Source organism: Bison bison, unplaced genomic scaffold, assembly GCF_000754665.1.
Source record: "Bison bison bison isolate TAMUID 2011002044 unplaced genomic scaffold, Bison_UMD1.0 scf7180017864244, whole genome shotgun sequence".
Classification (NCBI taxonomy): Eukaryota; Metazoa; Chordata; class Mammalia; order Artiodactyla; family Bovidae; genus Bison; species Bison bison.
The window spans coordinates 3,279,614-3,297,118 of NW_011494816.1; the positions used below are offsets into that span (position 1 = coordinate 3,279,614).

The 17,505-nt window shown below is 35.1% G+C and overlaps 1 protein-coding gene across 8 annotated transcripts in view; it reads left to right on the top strand.

Annotated features, from left to right (window-relative positions):
* ZCCHC11 (zinc finger, CCHC domain containing 11) overlaps positions 1-17,505 on the top strand; it is a 129,591-nt gene that overhangs the window by 68,341 nt on the left and 43,745 nt on the right. For all 8 annotated transcript variants that reach the window (XM_010847176.1, XM_010847171.1, XM_010847178.1 and 5 more), the window contains exons 8-14: positions 598-667; positions 2,048-2,174; positions 7,687-7,806; positions 7,986-8,198; positions 11,179-11,353; positions 13,352-14,052; positions 16,527-16,677. In XM_010847176.1, coding sequence (XP_010845478.1) covers positions 598-667; positions 2,048-2,174; positions 7,687-7,806; positions 7,986-8,198; positions 11,179-11,353; positions 13,352-14,052; positions 16,527-16,677 — 1,557 coding nt within the window. The remainder of the gene's footprint in view (positions 1-597; positions 668-2,047; positions 2,175-7,686; positions 7,807-7,985; positions 8,199-11,178; positions 11,354-13,351; positions 14,053-16,526; positions 16,678-17,505) is intronic.

A 17,505-nucleotide genomic window follows, 5' to 3' on the forward strand; every position in this document is an offset into this window, starting at 1 on the left:
TTTTATGGTGTGGAGCCTACCTTGGAGATGTAGAGAAAGACTTCAGAGTGGAAGTGTGCTTCACCTGTTAGTCCTTCCTTAGGAGCTTTGATTGGGCAGACTCTCCATATATTAACAGCAAATGAGGCCAATAGAGTTAGCCTTTTACTGCCATGGATAATTTAAAAGAACTATATTGTCAAAGCGTTGTAGGTTCTCATTTCGTGACTCCTGTGGAAGTTAGTCTTCAGAAGTAAGTGATGTCCTCCTCTGTTTACTATATGAAGGTTTAACAACTTTGACTAGATTGTATATGTACTTAGAAAAAACTTTTAGGGATGTTAAAACCTTTCTTTTTAAGGTAATTACAATGTTCTGATAGTACTTGGGACTCTGCCTGTCTGTGGTTTGTGATAATACAGCAGATGACATCAAGAGAGATAAGAGATTTTGTTGGGTTGATGCTCAATACAAGAACATCCATCATCTTATGGATTATCCACAGAAGCACTAAGAGTGATTTTTAGAAGGAGACTATTACATGTTTACCATAGAGTAAATAAACATTTGACAGTTGTTGACATTAGCTTAACTGTTTTATTTTTTTTTCCTTATTAGTATTATATGTAGATGTGGAATCTGATTTTCACGCTAAAGTTCCTGTTGTGGTGTGCAAAGATCGGAAAAGGTTGGTAACAGTGAAGAGAAAGTAAAGTTTTTTTTTTTTTGAAATAACAGCAACCAAGTATGCAGTGAGTATTTCTAAGAGAGAACATTTTTGTTTTAGATTTCTCCTTGGATTAACTTGATTAAGCTAGTTTCTATTTATTAAAAATAGCAAGCCTACTACAAGCTTTTGAACAAGAAATTGGGTTACCAGAGAGTTAGAAATAAAACGTTCTGATGCAAAACTTTTCATTTTTTTATTCACCCAACAGTATTGAGCACTTACTATATGTTAGGTACTGCTTTGCTTTCAAACTTTTGCTTTCTTACTTTTGTTTCAAAGTAAGAAATAGTCTTTCTTCTCAAGAAGCTCACTGTCTATTAGAATTTAGTTTTTAGTTCACTGAAATTGAGGTGTCATTGGATATGACTTTCTGTTTGGATATTTATAGGACTGAGACAGCAACATACCTTTGATAAAGGAAACTAAAATAATCCTATTTGAGACCAATGTGGGAGAGATGGAAACAGTACAGAAATAATAAAGTGTTCTTTTATTGATTATTTATCATTATTTCTTGTATTTTAAGATTACTGTGCTTTCTTATTCAAAGCTAGAAGGATCTATGAAGATCTAGTTCAACTTCCTTATTTTCTAAATTTGAAAATTGAGACCTAGAGTAAGTGATTTATCCAAATTCAAATTATTCAGGGGAAAGTTAGAACTGGAATAGAAGTATTAACGATTTCTAGTGATTTTTCTACCACATTGTGTTAAATTGCCTTTGTGGCAACCTCAGTCACATTCTCCCTGTCACCAAAATGTTTCTGCTATAATTTTGTTTAAGGTATCTCTTACTTTCACTTAAATATAAGCGTTACTTGTGGATTAATAGATAAATTCTTTCTAATCTCTAATCTGGAAATAGCCTAACAATAAAATCTTAAAAGTTAGACAGTAAAAATTAGATTTAAGAAGTATAGCTAGTTCAGTATTTCATATTTTGTTTTTATTATATGCAAAGCAAAAATAATGGACTAGGAAGATATGTTGCATTGTTTAACATTGATGTGATCAGTGTCTTTCCCTTCATATAAATCAAATTTTGATTAATCATAATGCAGCTTTTGAGATTAATTTTTCATGATTTTAAGTACTAATTACTTAAGATTATTTTTTTCTGAAGTATAAATGAACAGATAAAACATCTTTAATTTATATGGAACTTGATGGAAATGATACATAGTTTTCAGTTAGCTGTAAGTTTATTAAAATATTTGTTTTTTATTATGACTTCTTAGGTGTTAACTATGGATACCTGGAAAGTATAGCCACAGGATTTGAAATATTCTGCTTTTTAAGGTATTAATACAGTGAACTTTGTTTCTTTTTCATTCACAGTGGTTTACTTTGTAGAGTGAGTGCAGGAAATGATATGGCATGCCTCACTACTGATTTGCTTGCTGCTCTTGGCAAAATGGAACCTGTCTTTACTCCTTTGGTGTTAGCCTTTCGCTATTGGGCTAAGGTATGTGGAACAGAAGGGAAAAGTACTTAATATTTAGATAACTAAGGCTTTTTCTTACACAAATACATAATATAAATTATAGTATTGTGGGGACAAAATAGTTATCTGTGCTGGACAGAAAGTGGTATGGCAGGTTCTGATAATGGAATGAAAATAAAGTTTCACAGGCATGTAGAGTTATTTAGAGATTTTAGATTTTTGATTATTATAGTTCATTCTCTTTTATGCCATGTAGAAATATTCTCTTATATCTAGACTTAGGTTTTCACTCTTCCTGTAAGTTAAAGTTGTAAGGTTGTAAGATATGGTTACGCAAGTTAAGATTCTTATGTTTGCATGTTTTTTTTCCAGTTTCTGTCTTAGAATATTATTCTCTTTCCTCTTAAATTGTTGATAACCTGCTGCAGTTTTTGAATGGGAAACTGCTAAGATTTAGGTATCTGAGTTTCCTAAATTAGAATTAACTTACATTATTAAAGGCTGTGATTCCCCCTCTGCTCCCCCTTTCTACCCTTGGAGGTAGCAAGGAGTGGTAATTACCAGTATCAGTCCAAATGACAAGAGAGAGAAATTTTAGCTTTTTTGTATACTGTTCGTCAGTACAGTATTCATTACTTGTTAGACTAGTGATGAGTAAATTCTCTGTCTTACACAAGGAAGATGAATTAAAGGGATAGTGGTGGAGTGATAACTTGAGAACAAAAACAGACAGAGGGTTCTTTTTAAATATTTTGCCTCAACTTTTGATTGGAGGAATCTCCCCATAGTTGGGGCAGAACCAGCTGAGTGGAACAACTTAAAAAATAAGAAACTATCAGAAGCCTACAGTTGGGGTGTCTTCATACGTAAGGCCTTTGTGTTTGTTATTCCCTTCATCTAAAATGTTCTTACCCCCACATATCCCTGGGTTAGGAAAATCCCCTGGAGAAGGGAATGGCTACCCACTCCAGTATTCTGGCCCGGAGAGTTCCATGGACAGAGGAGCCTGGCAGGTTATAGTCCATGGGGTTGCAAAGAGTGGGACACAACTGAGCAACTTTAACTTTTTCCACATATCCAGAATGGTTCACTCTCTTACTTTTTTTCAAGTTTCTCCTCAAATTTCATCTTTCCAGAGTTTCATGGCCCACCCTGTATAAAATAGCATCACTCTCTCCGCCTTTTCCTTTTTTAATTTGTTCATATCATTTCTTACTACCTGCCATACATATATTCATGTATTGTTTATAATCTGTTTTCTTCTGTGAAATTATAAGCACTGTGAGATAGGAATTTTAGTCTGTTTCATTATTCATGGCTGGTCCCAATGCTTCTCATTTTCCTGTGCCAGCTCAGAGTAGGCATTTAATAAATATTTGTTGAATACATGAACTAGTTCTTCAGAAAGATTTTTAACCCTTGGAAGTGACTGGGAGAGGTGAACCAGTCTAAATAAAATATAAGCAAGTGGAATATATGGAAGATACCATTGTAACAAAAGCTAATATATTGTGACCATGTAGGGTTTATTTCAGGAATATAACAATAGTTTAATCTCAGGAAATCTGGTAGCATAATGTATTATAGTAACAGTTTGAAGTGGAATTAACATCATAGATGCTGATAAGGCATATTCTTCCTTAAAGAAAATTCTTAAGTAAACTAGAAATGGAACTTAATGACTATTTTCTAAAACCCCCAAACAAAACAGAAGCAAACACCATCAAAAAGGTGAATTGCTCAAGCCATCTGTGTTAAAATAAGGAATATTACAGAGATGTTCACCAATGATGTTATACATTATTTTGGAGATTTTTAAAAAAAAATGCAGCAAGGAAAGAAGACAAAGTAATGAATGTAAATACTGGAAAAACAAAATGTTCTTTTTGCTAATGATATGATTGTATACCTAGAAAATTGAGGTTAAAAACTACTAGAATCTGTGATGACTAAATACAATATAAACGTATAAAAACCAGTGGCTTTTCTCTGTCATAAAAATAACCTTCTAGAATAGACATAGGGAACAATATTACCTTCATGACAGTGATAAAAATTATAAAATACTAAGGAATAAATTTAATTGGAAAGGTACAGGAAGAGAATTATTGAATGGTGAAAACAGGCTCTGAGCAAATTTATTTATTGAGAAAACATTTGTTAAATGCTTCCTGTGTGCTACATACTGTTCTTAGGTGCTGGAAACATCTAACAGGATGAACTGAGTCCTTCTGTTGTGAAGCTTACATACTTGTGGAAGAATCAGACAGTAAACAAATATATAAATAACACAATATGTGGTAGAATTTAGTGCCATTAAAATGAGATGGTGTGTTAAGAGTGTGACATTTCATTGGATGGCAGGGAAGTCTCTTTGAGGATGTGATATATAAACTCAGACCAGCGTAACTAGCCACTTGAACATCTGAGGGAGTAGCATCCAAGTGATAGCTCGTACAAAGTCTTGAAGGTAAGAATGGATTCTTGAGAAGCAAAACAAGGCAAGAGTGGCTGGAGTGAAGCGAGTAAGAGTGAAAGTTGTAGTGGATGAGGTTAGGCAGATACTTGTAGTGGTAAGGAATTTGTATTTTAATTGCAGTGGGAAGGCATAGGATGAGTTTTGTAAGCAGTGTGTGACTTGATGTGATTTATGTTTGGAGAAGGTCTTTCTGGGGTAAAGAGTAGTAATGGGGAACCAATTGAACAGGATTTTGTGGTAGATTAGCTGGAGAGGATAATGACCTGTGTTGGTTCCATCACTTCATGGCAAATAGATGGGGAAACGATGGAAACAGTGACAAACTTTATTTTGGGGGGCTCCAAAATCACTGCAGATGATGACTGCAGCCATGGAATTAAAAGACGCTTTCTCCTTGGAAGAAAAGTTATGATCAACCTAGACAGCATATTAAAAAGCAGAGACATTTCTTTGCCAACAAAGGTCTGTCTAGTCAAAGCTTTGGTTTTTCCATTAGTCATGTATGGATGTGAGAGTTGGACTATAAAGAAAGCTGAGCACCGAAGAATTGATGCTTTTGAACTGCGGTGTTGGAGAATACTCTTGAGAGTCCTTTGGACTGCAAGGAGATCCAACCAGTCCATCCTAAGAGAGATCAGTTCTGAATATTCATTGAAAGGACTGATGCTGAAGCTGAAACTGTAGTACTTTGGCCACCTGATGCAAAGAACTGACTCATTTGAAAAGACCCTGATGCTGGGAAAGATTGAAGGTGGGAGAAGGGGATGACAGAGGATGAGATGGTTGGATGGCATCTCCGACTCAATGGACATGAGTTTGAGTAAGCTCCGGGAGTTGGTGATGGACAGGGGAGCCTGGCATGCTGCAGTCCATGGGGTCGCAAAGAGTCACACACGACTGAGCGACTGAACTGAACTGAACTGAGACAGATTTGGGACAACTTTTATTAGTAGGACTGGCAGCGGTGAAGGACGTTAAGAATTAAGGGAAATGCTGAGTGATGACAACTGCTAAATTTTTGGAAAATGGAAAGATACTAAGTTTTTGGATAGAGAGATGGTATCCCTGAAATGTAAAATCTTCTTAAATTAATTTTCGAGTGTACAGTAGTTTAAATTAGAATCACCAAGAATTTTTAAAAAAATTATAAGATAATACTTTAACTTAGTATGGAAGAATAAATGTTTGAGAGTAGCCAAAATAATTCAGAAAAAGAAAACTAGTGGAAGAAGATGTACTTTACCTTATAAAACTGCTTTAGTCAAGTATATACCATTGGCATAGGGATAGACAAATAGATCTCTGGAGCAGAATAGAAAGCCCAGAAGTAAATCCTAGTGTAAATTAAATTTTAGTCTATGAAAAAACAAAATATTTCAGTGAGAAAACAATGGTTTATTTAATAAATGGTGCTGTCACAACGTATCTTTCTTAAAGAAAATAATGTTGGACCTTAGCACACTGCAAAAATAAATTCCACTTAAATGAAAATTCAGAATTTTAGAAGAAAATTTAAGAGTATATGTATATAACCTGTGGATTAGAGAAATCTTTTCACCATGGTAGGAAACCTAGAAGCTATAAGCATCTTTAACTACATAAACATTAGTATATTTTATAGGATAAAAGTACCATAAATAATGCCAAAGCAGATTAGGAAAAATAACATTTTTCAAATGTATATAACATATATAAAGGGTTATTATCTATAACGTAAAAAGAACACATACAAATTGATACGTATTGTTGAAAACAGAAAAATTGGCAAAAGACTTAATAGTTCAGAAAAGAGCAAATTCAAATCGTTAGTAAATACATGAAAATTTGCATAACCTAGTAGGATCAAGGAAATGCAAATTGAAGTAATTATTAGATATTACATCTCACCCATCCTGTTGACAAATTTTTAAAAAACTGATAACACCTATACACCTGAAACTAACACAACTTTGTAATTCAACTATATTTTAATTAAAAAAAAAAACAGCAACTGGTAACACCTAGTGTTGGAAACCATGTGTATACATTCTTGTTACAGATGAAAAGAGGAAATTTTACACTGATTCTGGAAAACAGTATTATAATATCTATTAGAATTTAAATATATCACATTTTAAAATCCAGCAAACACTTCCCTGGTAATATAGTGCATAGAAATGAGCACCAGCACTCAGGAAAATGTAGAAGGATAAATACTACAGTAGTGTTTAAAAGTGGCAAAAACTGGGAACAAATGTAAAAATCCTTGGGTGGGGAACTATTGAATAACCATCCAGACCATAGTCTATAATTTAATCATTTAAAAGGATACATTAGACATATGCTAATTGACTAAGGAGCTTCCCAGGTGGCTCGGTGAAGAATCTGCCTGCCAACACAGGAGACGTAGGAGACACAGTTCAATCCCTGGGTTGGGAATATCCTCTGGAGGAGAAAATGGCAACCCACTCCAGTATTCTTGCCTGGAAAATCTCATGAACAGAGAAGCCTGAAAGGCTATATTCCATAGGGTCTCTCTCACAAAGAGCTGAACATGACTTAGTAACTGAGCACACAATCGACTAACAGGAACTTTCTTGGTGCATTGTTAAGGAAGAATTATAATATACAGAGAGATATCTGTAATACACAATTTTAGTAAAACAGTGACAAAAAAGATAAAATCCTCCCTGTATTTATATAGAAAATTGGAATATATATATATTTGTGTATGGTTGAGTATAGAAAAAGGCATGGAAGAGTACATAGAAGATTGTTAACATTGAGACAGAAGTGAGAAATATGAAAATAATATTTTTTAAAGATGTCCACAGTAAAAGCACTATGGGTGATATGATTCCATTCAACTAAAAAATATATGTCTTCATATGCACTAAGGAAATGAGTTGATACCAATTTATAAATCAGGGTGGTGTGATTTCAAGTAATTCCTTGTATTTTTCATTATTTGAACTTTTAACAATGATTGTGGAAGGAAATAAAAGCTACTTTTATTTTGAGGGGAACAGAAAGAAAGTTAAATGGTGGTTCTTTTTTCCCCTCTTCATTTTGCAGTTGTGCTATATTGACTCCCAAACTGATGGTGGAATCCCTTCTTACTGTTTTGCTTTAATGGTGATGTTTTTTCTACAACAAAGAAAACCCCCTCTTCTTCCTTGCTTACTTGGAAGTTGGGTAAGCATGAGTTTGTAACATGTATGTGTATGTATATATGTATGTATGTATGTAGTTTGCTCTTGCAGAGTACTCTGTTCATACATTTAAAGCTGGATTTCTGGTTTGTCTGTTTGTTCATCTTGTTTTTTTCTTTTAATAATTTTTTCACTACCTATCTGGAATGCCTTTTTATATAGATTGAAGGCTTTGACCCAAAAAGAATGGATGACTTTCAGCTGAAGGGCATAGTAGAAGAGAAGTTTGTGAAGTGGGAATATAATTCAAGTAGTGCAACTGAGAGAAACTCAATTGCTGAGGAAAACAAAGCTAAGGCAGACCAACCAAAAGATGATACCAAGAAGACAGAAACAACTAACCAAAGTAATGCCAGGAAGGAAAAATATGGCAAAGTAAGCTTATTTTGTTTTTGCTTTTGGCTTTTCTATCTGTAGAATTTTTGATACCTTTGATTAAAGCTATTTTAATAGTAGATTGACTGACTGACCTTAAGTAAGCCTCTTGGCCTCATATTCCTCATCTGTAAAGTGAGGGGTTGATCTGGTTTAGTTTTTCAGTACCAATATTCTTTAATGAATTCATACCTCATTTTGAAAGACTTGTATTATTTGAATCATATCAAGGTAATTCTTTGTATCCTTTTCATTTAGATAGAAAAATTTTCCTTTAGAGATGGGCTGTGACCAAAGCTTTAGTATATGACTATACTGATTATGTTGCCAGATTGGTGGATAAATGAAGACCTTATGCTTCTTTAGAGGGTGGCTTGCTTATTTAATCATTCAGCATTCATTTATTAAGGACCAGCTATGTGCCTGGCATTATCTTGAGCGCTAGATAACCCAAGATGAATATTCATGGATGATTATGTCCTCTAAAAGTGTGTAGTCTTCTGAAGCAGACAGACATGTTATTACAAAAATTACATTACAGATATCATTGCTCTAGCTATACTGAATTATATGTAGTTCTATAAACTCATATTCAAGTCTTCTACTTTCCTAGACTACCTTCTACCCTTTCCTCAAACCATCAGTACTCCAGCTAATGATTTTGCTTATTCTCTAAGAAAACTGAGGCAGTGAAAAGAGAACTTCCATTCCTACCACTAGCTCCCACTCTCTGCACCCACATATTCTGCCTTGCTGCCTGTTTTCATAAAGGAACTTCCCCTGTTGTTGTCTGAAGTCATTTTCTCAACTTGTGTATTTTGTCTCATCTTTTCTTGTCTATTTTAGAACATTGCCCTAGCAATTCTATCCTAGGTTACCAATTTTTCATTCTCGATTGATCATACATGCTTTTATTTCTCCCACTTGAAAGAAAAATCTTGCTACCACTTCCCTTCCCAGCTATTTTCTTGCTCCCTTTTGAAGAAAACCTTCTTGAAAGAATTGTTTATGTATACTATTTCCCAGTTTCTCTGTCTCCTCGTAATTCAGTCTACTCAGGCTTTGATCCCCATCAATCTACCAAAACTTATATCATCAGTGTCCTCTGCATGGCTAAATCCAATAGTTATTTCTTAATTTTTATCTTTTTTTATTTGTCAGCAGCATTTGCCAGTTGATCATTTCCTTCTCTAAAAAATTTCTTAACTTGGCTTTCAGAATACCACACCCATGACTGGTTATTCCTCCTCAGTCTCTTTGTTGGTTCCTCCTTTCCTCTCCAATCACTTTAATGTTCTTGATCCCCCTTTTTTATGTGTCTACACTCCCTTGATGATCTCATCCAATTCCGTGGATTACTTCTCTCTTTCATACCCCATCCAAAGTCTATCAGGAAATCCTGTCATCTCTACTTCAAAATAAATCCACAGTTTGGCCACCTCCCCTGTTACCATCCTAATCCTAGCCATATGATCTTTGGCCTGGATTACTACCACAACCTCATAAGTTTCCTTGAATTTACCCTTCCTTCCCCATTTTATAGTCTGTTCTCAACACAACAGTCAGAATTGTTCTTCTAAAACTTAAGTCAGATCATGCCCTTCTCCTTCCCCACCCTCCAGTTACCCCTCATTTAATTTAGAATAAAGGCCAAAGAGTGCTTACTGATGAGCTCTGTTTCCTTCTCTCTCTGCCACACTAGTTTTCTTTTTAAAACTGTTTACACTCCTACTTTATCCTGCTTTAGTGTGTTTGCTCTGTTTCCTGTTCTTAGAATACTTTTTCTTCTTTTTCAAATCAAACCTTTTCAACAAGTCCTATCCTGACCACTGTATTTTAACACTGAAATCTCCTGCTTCCATATCCCATCTCCTTTACTAAACATACTCAACTTTTTCTTATTTCCACAACAATTTTCTTCTTCTAATTTACTGTGTAATTTACGTATTAAGTTTGTTGTTTATTATCTTCTTCTAGTTTACTCTAGATTGTAAACTCCATTAAGGCAAAAAACTTTGGTTTTTTTTTTTCATGGGTATATCCCCAGTGCATGGCACATAGTAGGCACTCAATGAATAGTTGTAGAATGGAATGAGTGAATGACTGTTTCATGCTTTTTTATACCTTAGTGGTCACTTTTAGTCAGCATTCATCTAGCTAATTCCTTTAGAATTTAGATACTACCTTTTCTGTTAAGACCCCTCTGATTTAGAGGTCCATTTTAACTTACAGCCTTTACTGTAAATGTTAAAAGGTCTCTTCCACTCCTAATGGTCTGTGAAAGAGGACCTCATCTTGTTTGAGTGGCACTATGCAGTAATGATAAGCAGCATGGACCCACGTGGTCCTGAGTCACATCCAACTTCATAGTTGTTGAATTAGTTATTTATGTGTAGCACTTAGAAGAGTGAGTGATGCATGGTTTACATGGCAGCTCCTGGTTTTTTTTTTTTTTTTTCCTTTTATCCGCAGCACAGTGCTATGGATTTAGTGGGTTCTAAAATGTTTGTTGAATGAAGGAATTAGCTTTTGAAAACCCTGGGCCTTTACATAGATTTTATAAGTAATTGCTATAATGGAAGAGTTATAGTAGTTATACAGTGGTTAGCAACCTTGGTTGCACAGGAGAATCACTTAGAAAGGAAGCTTTAAAAATCTCTGTCCATTAAGTCATAGTCTTGGAAAGGGTATGGGAGATGGGAATGGGGTCAAACTAAAATTAGTGAATTTTAGTGCTCTCAGTGTGATTCTAATGTGCAGCCAAGGTTGAGAATCACTGGTTTAGTGGAAAGAACACAAAATTCTAGGAGTTAGTAATCTGGGACACTGTGTTCCCAGCTGTGCCACAAATTGCTTTTTGGCAACTAACCCCTTTATGCCTCAGTTTTTGAAAAGGTGATCCATCTCTAAGGCCTTTTTAAATTGAAAATTAAGTGATTCTATAGTTTTGTGAAGCTTAAAGGTATTTTTTCTTTTCTAGTCTCCTTTAACATTGGAAACACCAAATCGGGTGTCCCTGGGACAGTTATGGTTAGAGCTGCTAAAATTTTACACACTGGATTTTGCTTTGGAGGAATATGTCATATGTGTACGAATAAAAGATATTTTAACAAGAGAAAACAAAAACTGGCCTAAAAGGCGGATAGCCATTGAAGGTGAGATGATATGTTATATTTCATTTGGAGAATTTTTGTGTGTGTGTGCTACTCATTATCTATTTCTTTTTTAAAAATTAATTTATTTGTTTTTGGCTGTGCTAGGTCTTCATTGCTATGCACAGGCTTTGTCTAGTTGTGGCGAGTGGGGGCTGCTCTTTGTTGTGATGCGAAGCTGTGGCTTTTCTTGTTGGGGAGCATGGGGTCTAGGCATGCAGGCTTCAGTAGTTGCAACTCATGGGCTCTTGGAACACTGGCTCAGTAGTTGTGATGCTGGGACTTAGTTGCTCCACAGCATGTGGAATCTTCCTGGACCAGGGATTGAACGCATGTCCCCTACCTTGGCAGATGAATTCTTAACCACTAGACAATCAGGGAAGCCCCCTCCTCATCTATTTCTAAAATAGTATTATATATAAATTTTACCCTTTCACTTTGTAGCACTATATGCCACCAGGTTGTCAGTAAATATTTTGGATAAATTCTTTATTAAGTCCATGATAGCTTAATAGGATTAATGCTTATTTGAAAGTTTCCAGTCTGTAAATATTATAATGGCTAGGGTTATTAGCTTATTTACATGCCTTTATTTTTAATTGTAAAAAATTTCAAAATATAGAAAAATAGAATAGCTATATAAATAAATAAGATAGCTTTGAATATATTTGTGCCATAAAATTATGTTAAAGTATAATTTTAAAACTCAGTTTTTCATTGTCTTGTAAAGTACCTCATCTGTTAAATGTGGCTAAGCTAAAGGAAAAAAGAACAATTGATATTGACAAATAAGCTTTCATATGAAATCTCAAGAACATTAAGATAGAAATTAATAGTAAATATTGAAGAATAGTAAAGAATATTAATAATATGGCTTCCAAATTCTTAATAAAAAATTTAAATTCTACAACATTTTGCTCATCTTTTATAGATAGGAAATTGAATTTCTGTCATCATTTTATTATTAGTCTGTTTAGACTGCACATTCTTCTGTTCCCTTCATCCTCTGTATGCCTTCTCTATTGTCAGTTGGACCTATAGATATTCTCATGCACTCACATCTTTTACTCTCTTGAGATCTGAAGTCTGCAACCATCATAATTTCTCTGCCTTTTTTTCCCCTAGAAAAGGGAAAGAGGCTAGGTAAAGCTTTTTAAAGCCTATGGATTTAGATAACAGTAAAAAGAAAAGTAACAGATGCCCCAATCTTAATATTATGAAGCCTGGCCTATTATTAATTCTTTTACTTAATGATCTTCAGTAGTGGAGAAAATGTGTATTGTCTTTTGGGTGGCATCATTCTTTTTTCCTGGGGCATATTTTTATTAAGGCTTATAAAATCCAAACACCCATAAACATTTTGAGAATTCTGTTCTATGCTCCTAGTAATGAGGATTCAGTTGTCACAAGCATTTTCAGCATAGACATTTTAGACTGGATCAGAATTGAAATTTTGGTTTAATCTTTACTTTTAGGTTTCTTTCTGCTTTTCTTTCTATTATTTCTCTTTCTTTCTGTCTTTAATTTTCTGATTATTACTGAAGTTAATCTTAAAATATAACTTGAATCCTTGAGTGTTTTAGGTTGTATATTATTTGTTTAAATTGCAAGGAGTATATAACTAAAGAATACTATGACAAGAGATGAAAATTATTAATAGGTCCCAGAGCTTGAAAAATTTCACTCTAAGACTGTACAGTGAAACATGTTAGCATAGCCTTTTCTACCAATTTCATCACTGCAATTTTGTAATTACTAAGTTGGCCTCCTCAGCCATTCTGTCATTAATTACCTTATTTTATTCTTTTCTCCCTCTTTTTTTTAAGTTTTTTATTTTATGATAGAAACAGAAGAAAGACACTGCTTTTTCATTTCCAGTTAGCAGGAACTCTCACTGGGAGTGGGGAAACGTACTCTGCTGACAATGTAGCCGTTCGTATAAGCTTGGAAATGGAGTTTGTTAGTAAATACTTAGCTACTGACCATTTTCTTTTTTACTAGATCCATTTTCAATCAAGAGGAATGTTGCACGGAGCTTGAACAGCCAGCTTGTCTATGAATATGTTGTAGAGAGATTCAGGGCAGCTTATCGTTACTTTGCCTGTCCTCAGAAGAAGGGTGGAAATAAATCTACAGTGGATTCCATGAAAAAAGAGAAGGGGAAAATAAGCAATAAGAAACCAGTGAAGACTGAAACTGTGGCATCCAGTTGTTGCACTCTACTTGGGGAAAGCACAGAAAAAGTAAATGCAGGAAAAGGTCAACCTGATAAATACAATGAAATGGAATGTACATCACAGCGATGTATTACTGAAGCTGATAATTTGTTGGTAAATGATCTAGATTTGGCTAAACGTGGACAGGAATCTTCATCTCTTTCTACCAGTGAAAACAGTGAATTAGAGCCCAGATCAATTAAAAATCAAGATGTTTTAGCACCCTCAGAAACTTGTTTTAAAAAGGATTTCAGCCAGTATAATTGCATTGATTATAAATCCCCTGAACCAGATGAATCTTCTGGTACAGACTGTAGGTCAGATTTAGAAACAAAAAGTTCACATCAGATTGTGTGCACTGACACATCTGCTACCTCTTGCAACTGCAAAGCTACAGAAGATGCTTCTGACCCTAATGATGATGAGAACCACCCCATCCAGGAATTATATTATGTGTTTGATAAGTTTATTTTAACCTCTGGCAAGGTAGGATACAGTTTGTAAACATTCTGTAAGATTTTGTGGTTGTTGTATGACTCTGTATTTAATGGTTTTTAGATTCAGAAGTGTAAAAATAGCTTCTGTGATGTTAGACTGCTTTTGGAATGGTATTGTGGTGTGTGTGTGTGTGTGTATATATATATATATATATTTTTTTTTTTTTTACTTTTTGTGTATTTGCCTTATAAGAATGTACATGAAACCCTGAAAAGCACTCTTTTTCTGGTTGGTGTGCTTAACTTTTTCATATATGAAAGGATTTGTTACAAAAGTGAGTTTGGTAAAGGCAGCATATATTTTAAGTTTTGTTGCTTTTTTATAGGTGTGATTATATTTCCTTCTACAAAGGAGAACACAGTGTAAACTTTAATAGTATTTTAAAGTTTTTGATGAAGCTTAGGAGCTGTTATATAAACTGAACTAAAGATAGTTGAGTTAAAACTATGTAAGGTCAGGAACCAAAAAAAAAAAAAAGAAAAAATTCAGAACCTGTGTCTGCCACTGAGCTTCTCTTTGGATTTTGGCACTTTTCTCATGAGTCTTTAACTTTTCTACTTTTAAAGTGGAATAGTCTGAACTTTAACTTGATGAATTACAGAAAATAAGCTACTTTGTAACAGAAAATAATTACTTTGTGAATAAAATTTTAGCTAAGTTTTACATTGCCTCAAGTACAGGGTATGTAACTGAACATATTATCAGCGCCTCGTATGAAAAAATGATTATATAGATAATGTATAAATCAAATAGAATACCAAAAAACCCTGAAAAGTCATCAAGTTTTATTGTTTGATCAATAATTATTTATTAACAAGCTTAAAAAATTTTACCCTAATTACTAAAATGTGTATTTTCATCCTTTTTAAGGGTACTCTGTCCCATTTTGTTTAGGTGTAGTATTTAGGGCATGTTGCTGCTGCTGCTGCTAAGTCTCTTCAGTCGTGTCCGACTCTGTGCGACCCCATAGACGGCAGCCCACCAGGCTCCCCCGTCCCTGGGATTCTCCAGGCAGGAGTACTGGAGTGGGTTGCCATTTCCTTCTCCAATGCATGAAAGTGAAAAGTGAAAGTGAAGTCGCTCAGTCATGTCTGACTCTTAGCAACCCCATGGACTGTAGTCTACCAGGCTCCTCTGTCCGTGGGATTTTCCAGGCGAGAGTACTGGAGTGGGGTGCCATTATAATGGACTGTTAAAAAGATGAAATAAATGGCAGATTTTTAGAAGAGCCTCTTAATAATATAACTGCAGCTTACATTTCTTATACTTTTTTTTTCCTGGAAACTTATCTTAGGGTAACTGTTTCTCCAATTTTATTTCTCTCTGTATTTATCTGTAACATATTTCTAGAATTGTCTGGTAAATATGTCATTTTTATAAAGGTTTTTAAGCTGATAATGGCACCCCACTCCAGTACTCTTGCCTGGAAAATCCCATGGACGGAGGAGCCTGGTAGCTGCAGTCCATGGGGTCGCTAGAGTCGGACACGACTGAGCGACTTCACTTTCACTTCTCACTTTCATGCATTGGAGAAGGAAATGGCAACCCACTCCAGTGTTCTTGCCTTGAGAATCCCCGGGACGGGGCAGCCTGGTGGGCTGCCGTCTATGGGGTCACACACAGTCGGACACGACTGAAGCGACTTAGCAGAGCAGCAGATAGCAGCAGGAGCACAGTATTCTCACAAATACAAATTTCTGTGTATATTTGGCTAGGTAACTGTCCAGACTAATCCTGGAGAAAGAAGCTAAGTTCCTAAGCATATTACAATAAAGCAAAGAGTAGTCCTCTTCCTTAATCATATATTTTTTTTTTCTCCAAGCTTGAATTTTTACTGTTTTGGTTCCCTGTCTGGTAGTCCATTGGAATATATTTGAAAATGGTATTGACAGGGTTTGAAAGTTAAGTTTGTGATTATTGCCTAAGAATTGTTTCTTGTATATAGTTACTTTTAGTGTTCAGCCCTTTAGTTTGTTTTCTTGAGTACCATGTTAATGTAATAAATTGAACCAACTAGTCTAGGTTCTATAATTAATTGACTCTAAAGACAGAAAATGTTTAGAGTGAAATGAAAGGTACCACTTGAACTTTCTTTATAATCTAGTTTGTTAAGGACCTTAATAGATTAAAATGGGATGCATACATTTCATTTTGGGAGCTGATCAAACTCTTTGAAATAACCTGTTGCTTTTGTGTCTCCTGCTATTTCCTTTATCCTTCATTTTCAGGTAAATCTAATCCTTGGTAATATCATTTTAGTGAAGAAGAAAATGTTGGCTCAAAGTATGTTTATTTACATTTAATACTGAATTTCAGTAATATGCTTTTTTTTTTTTTAACCTCTTGAAAGTGCAGGCTTTCAGACTGAGTTACTAGTTTCTTTTTGTACTACTTTGTAAGTGATTATGAAGTCCCTCAATAGCTTGTTTGATTATTAGATTTTTTTTTTAACCTTTGTATAGCCGCCAACAATAGTATGCAGCATCTGCAAAAAGGATGGCCATTCAAAAAATGATTGCCCAGAGGATTTCAGGAAAATTGATTTAAAACCTCTACCACCAATGACAAATCGATTTCGGGATATACTTGATTTAGTATGTAAAAGATGTTTTGGTAAGTCTTTTATTATTAGAGCTACTGAGACTAGATTTTTTTTTTAATTTTGGTATTTATTTATTTTTTTACTTGAAAATAGTTTGCTAACATTTTGTTTGAGTAGAGCTTCTAAATAGTTTAGACACCCAACACATATATTTATTAACTGCCTACTCAATGCCAAAGGGAATGCAGAGTCCATAGTGTTGCTTTTAAGGAGCCTTAGACTCTAGATTTGTGCTTCTAGTTTGATGGTCACTAGATATATGTGGCTATTTCAGTTCAGTTCAGTCGCTCAGTTGTGTCTGACTCTTTCAGTCGCTCAGTCGTGTCTGACTCTTTCAACCCCATGAACCATAGCAAGCTAGGCCTCCCTGTCCATCACCAACTCCCAGAGTCCACCCAAACCCATGTCCATCGAGTCGGTGACACCATCCAACCATCTCATCCTCTGTCATCCCCTTCTCCTCCTGCCCTCAGTCTTTCCCAGCATCAGGGTCTTTTCACATGAGTCAGCTCTTCACATCAGGTGGCCAAAGTATTGGAGTTTCAGCTTCAACATCAGTCCTTCCAATGAACACCCAGGACGGATCTTCTTTAGGATGGACTGGTTGGATCTCCTTGCAGTCCAAGGGACTCTCAAGAGTCTTCTCCAACACCATAGTTCAAAAGCATCAATTCTTCGGCGCTCAGCTTTCTTCACAGTCCAACTCTCACATCCATACATGACCACTGGAAAAACCATAGCCTTGACTAGATGGACCTTTGTTGGCAAAGTAATGTCTCTGCTTTTTTAATATGCTATCTAGGTTGGTCATAACTTTCTTTCCAAGGAGTAAGCGTCCT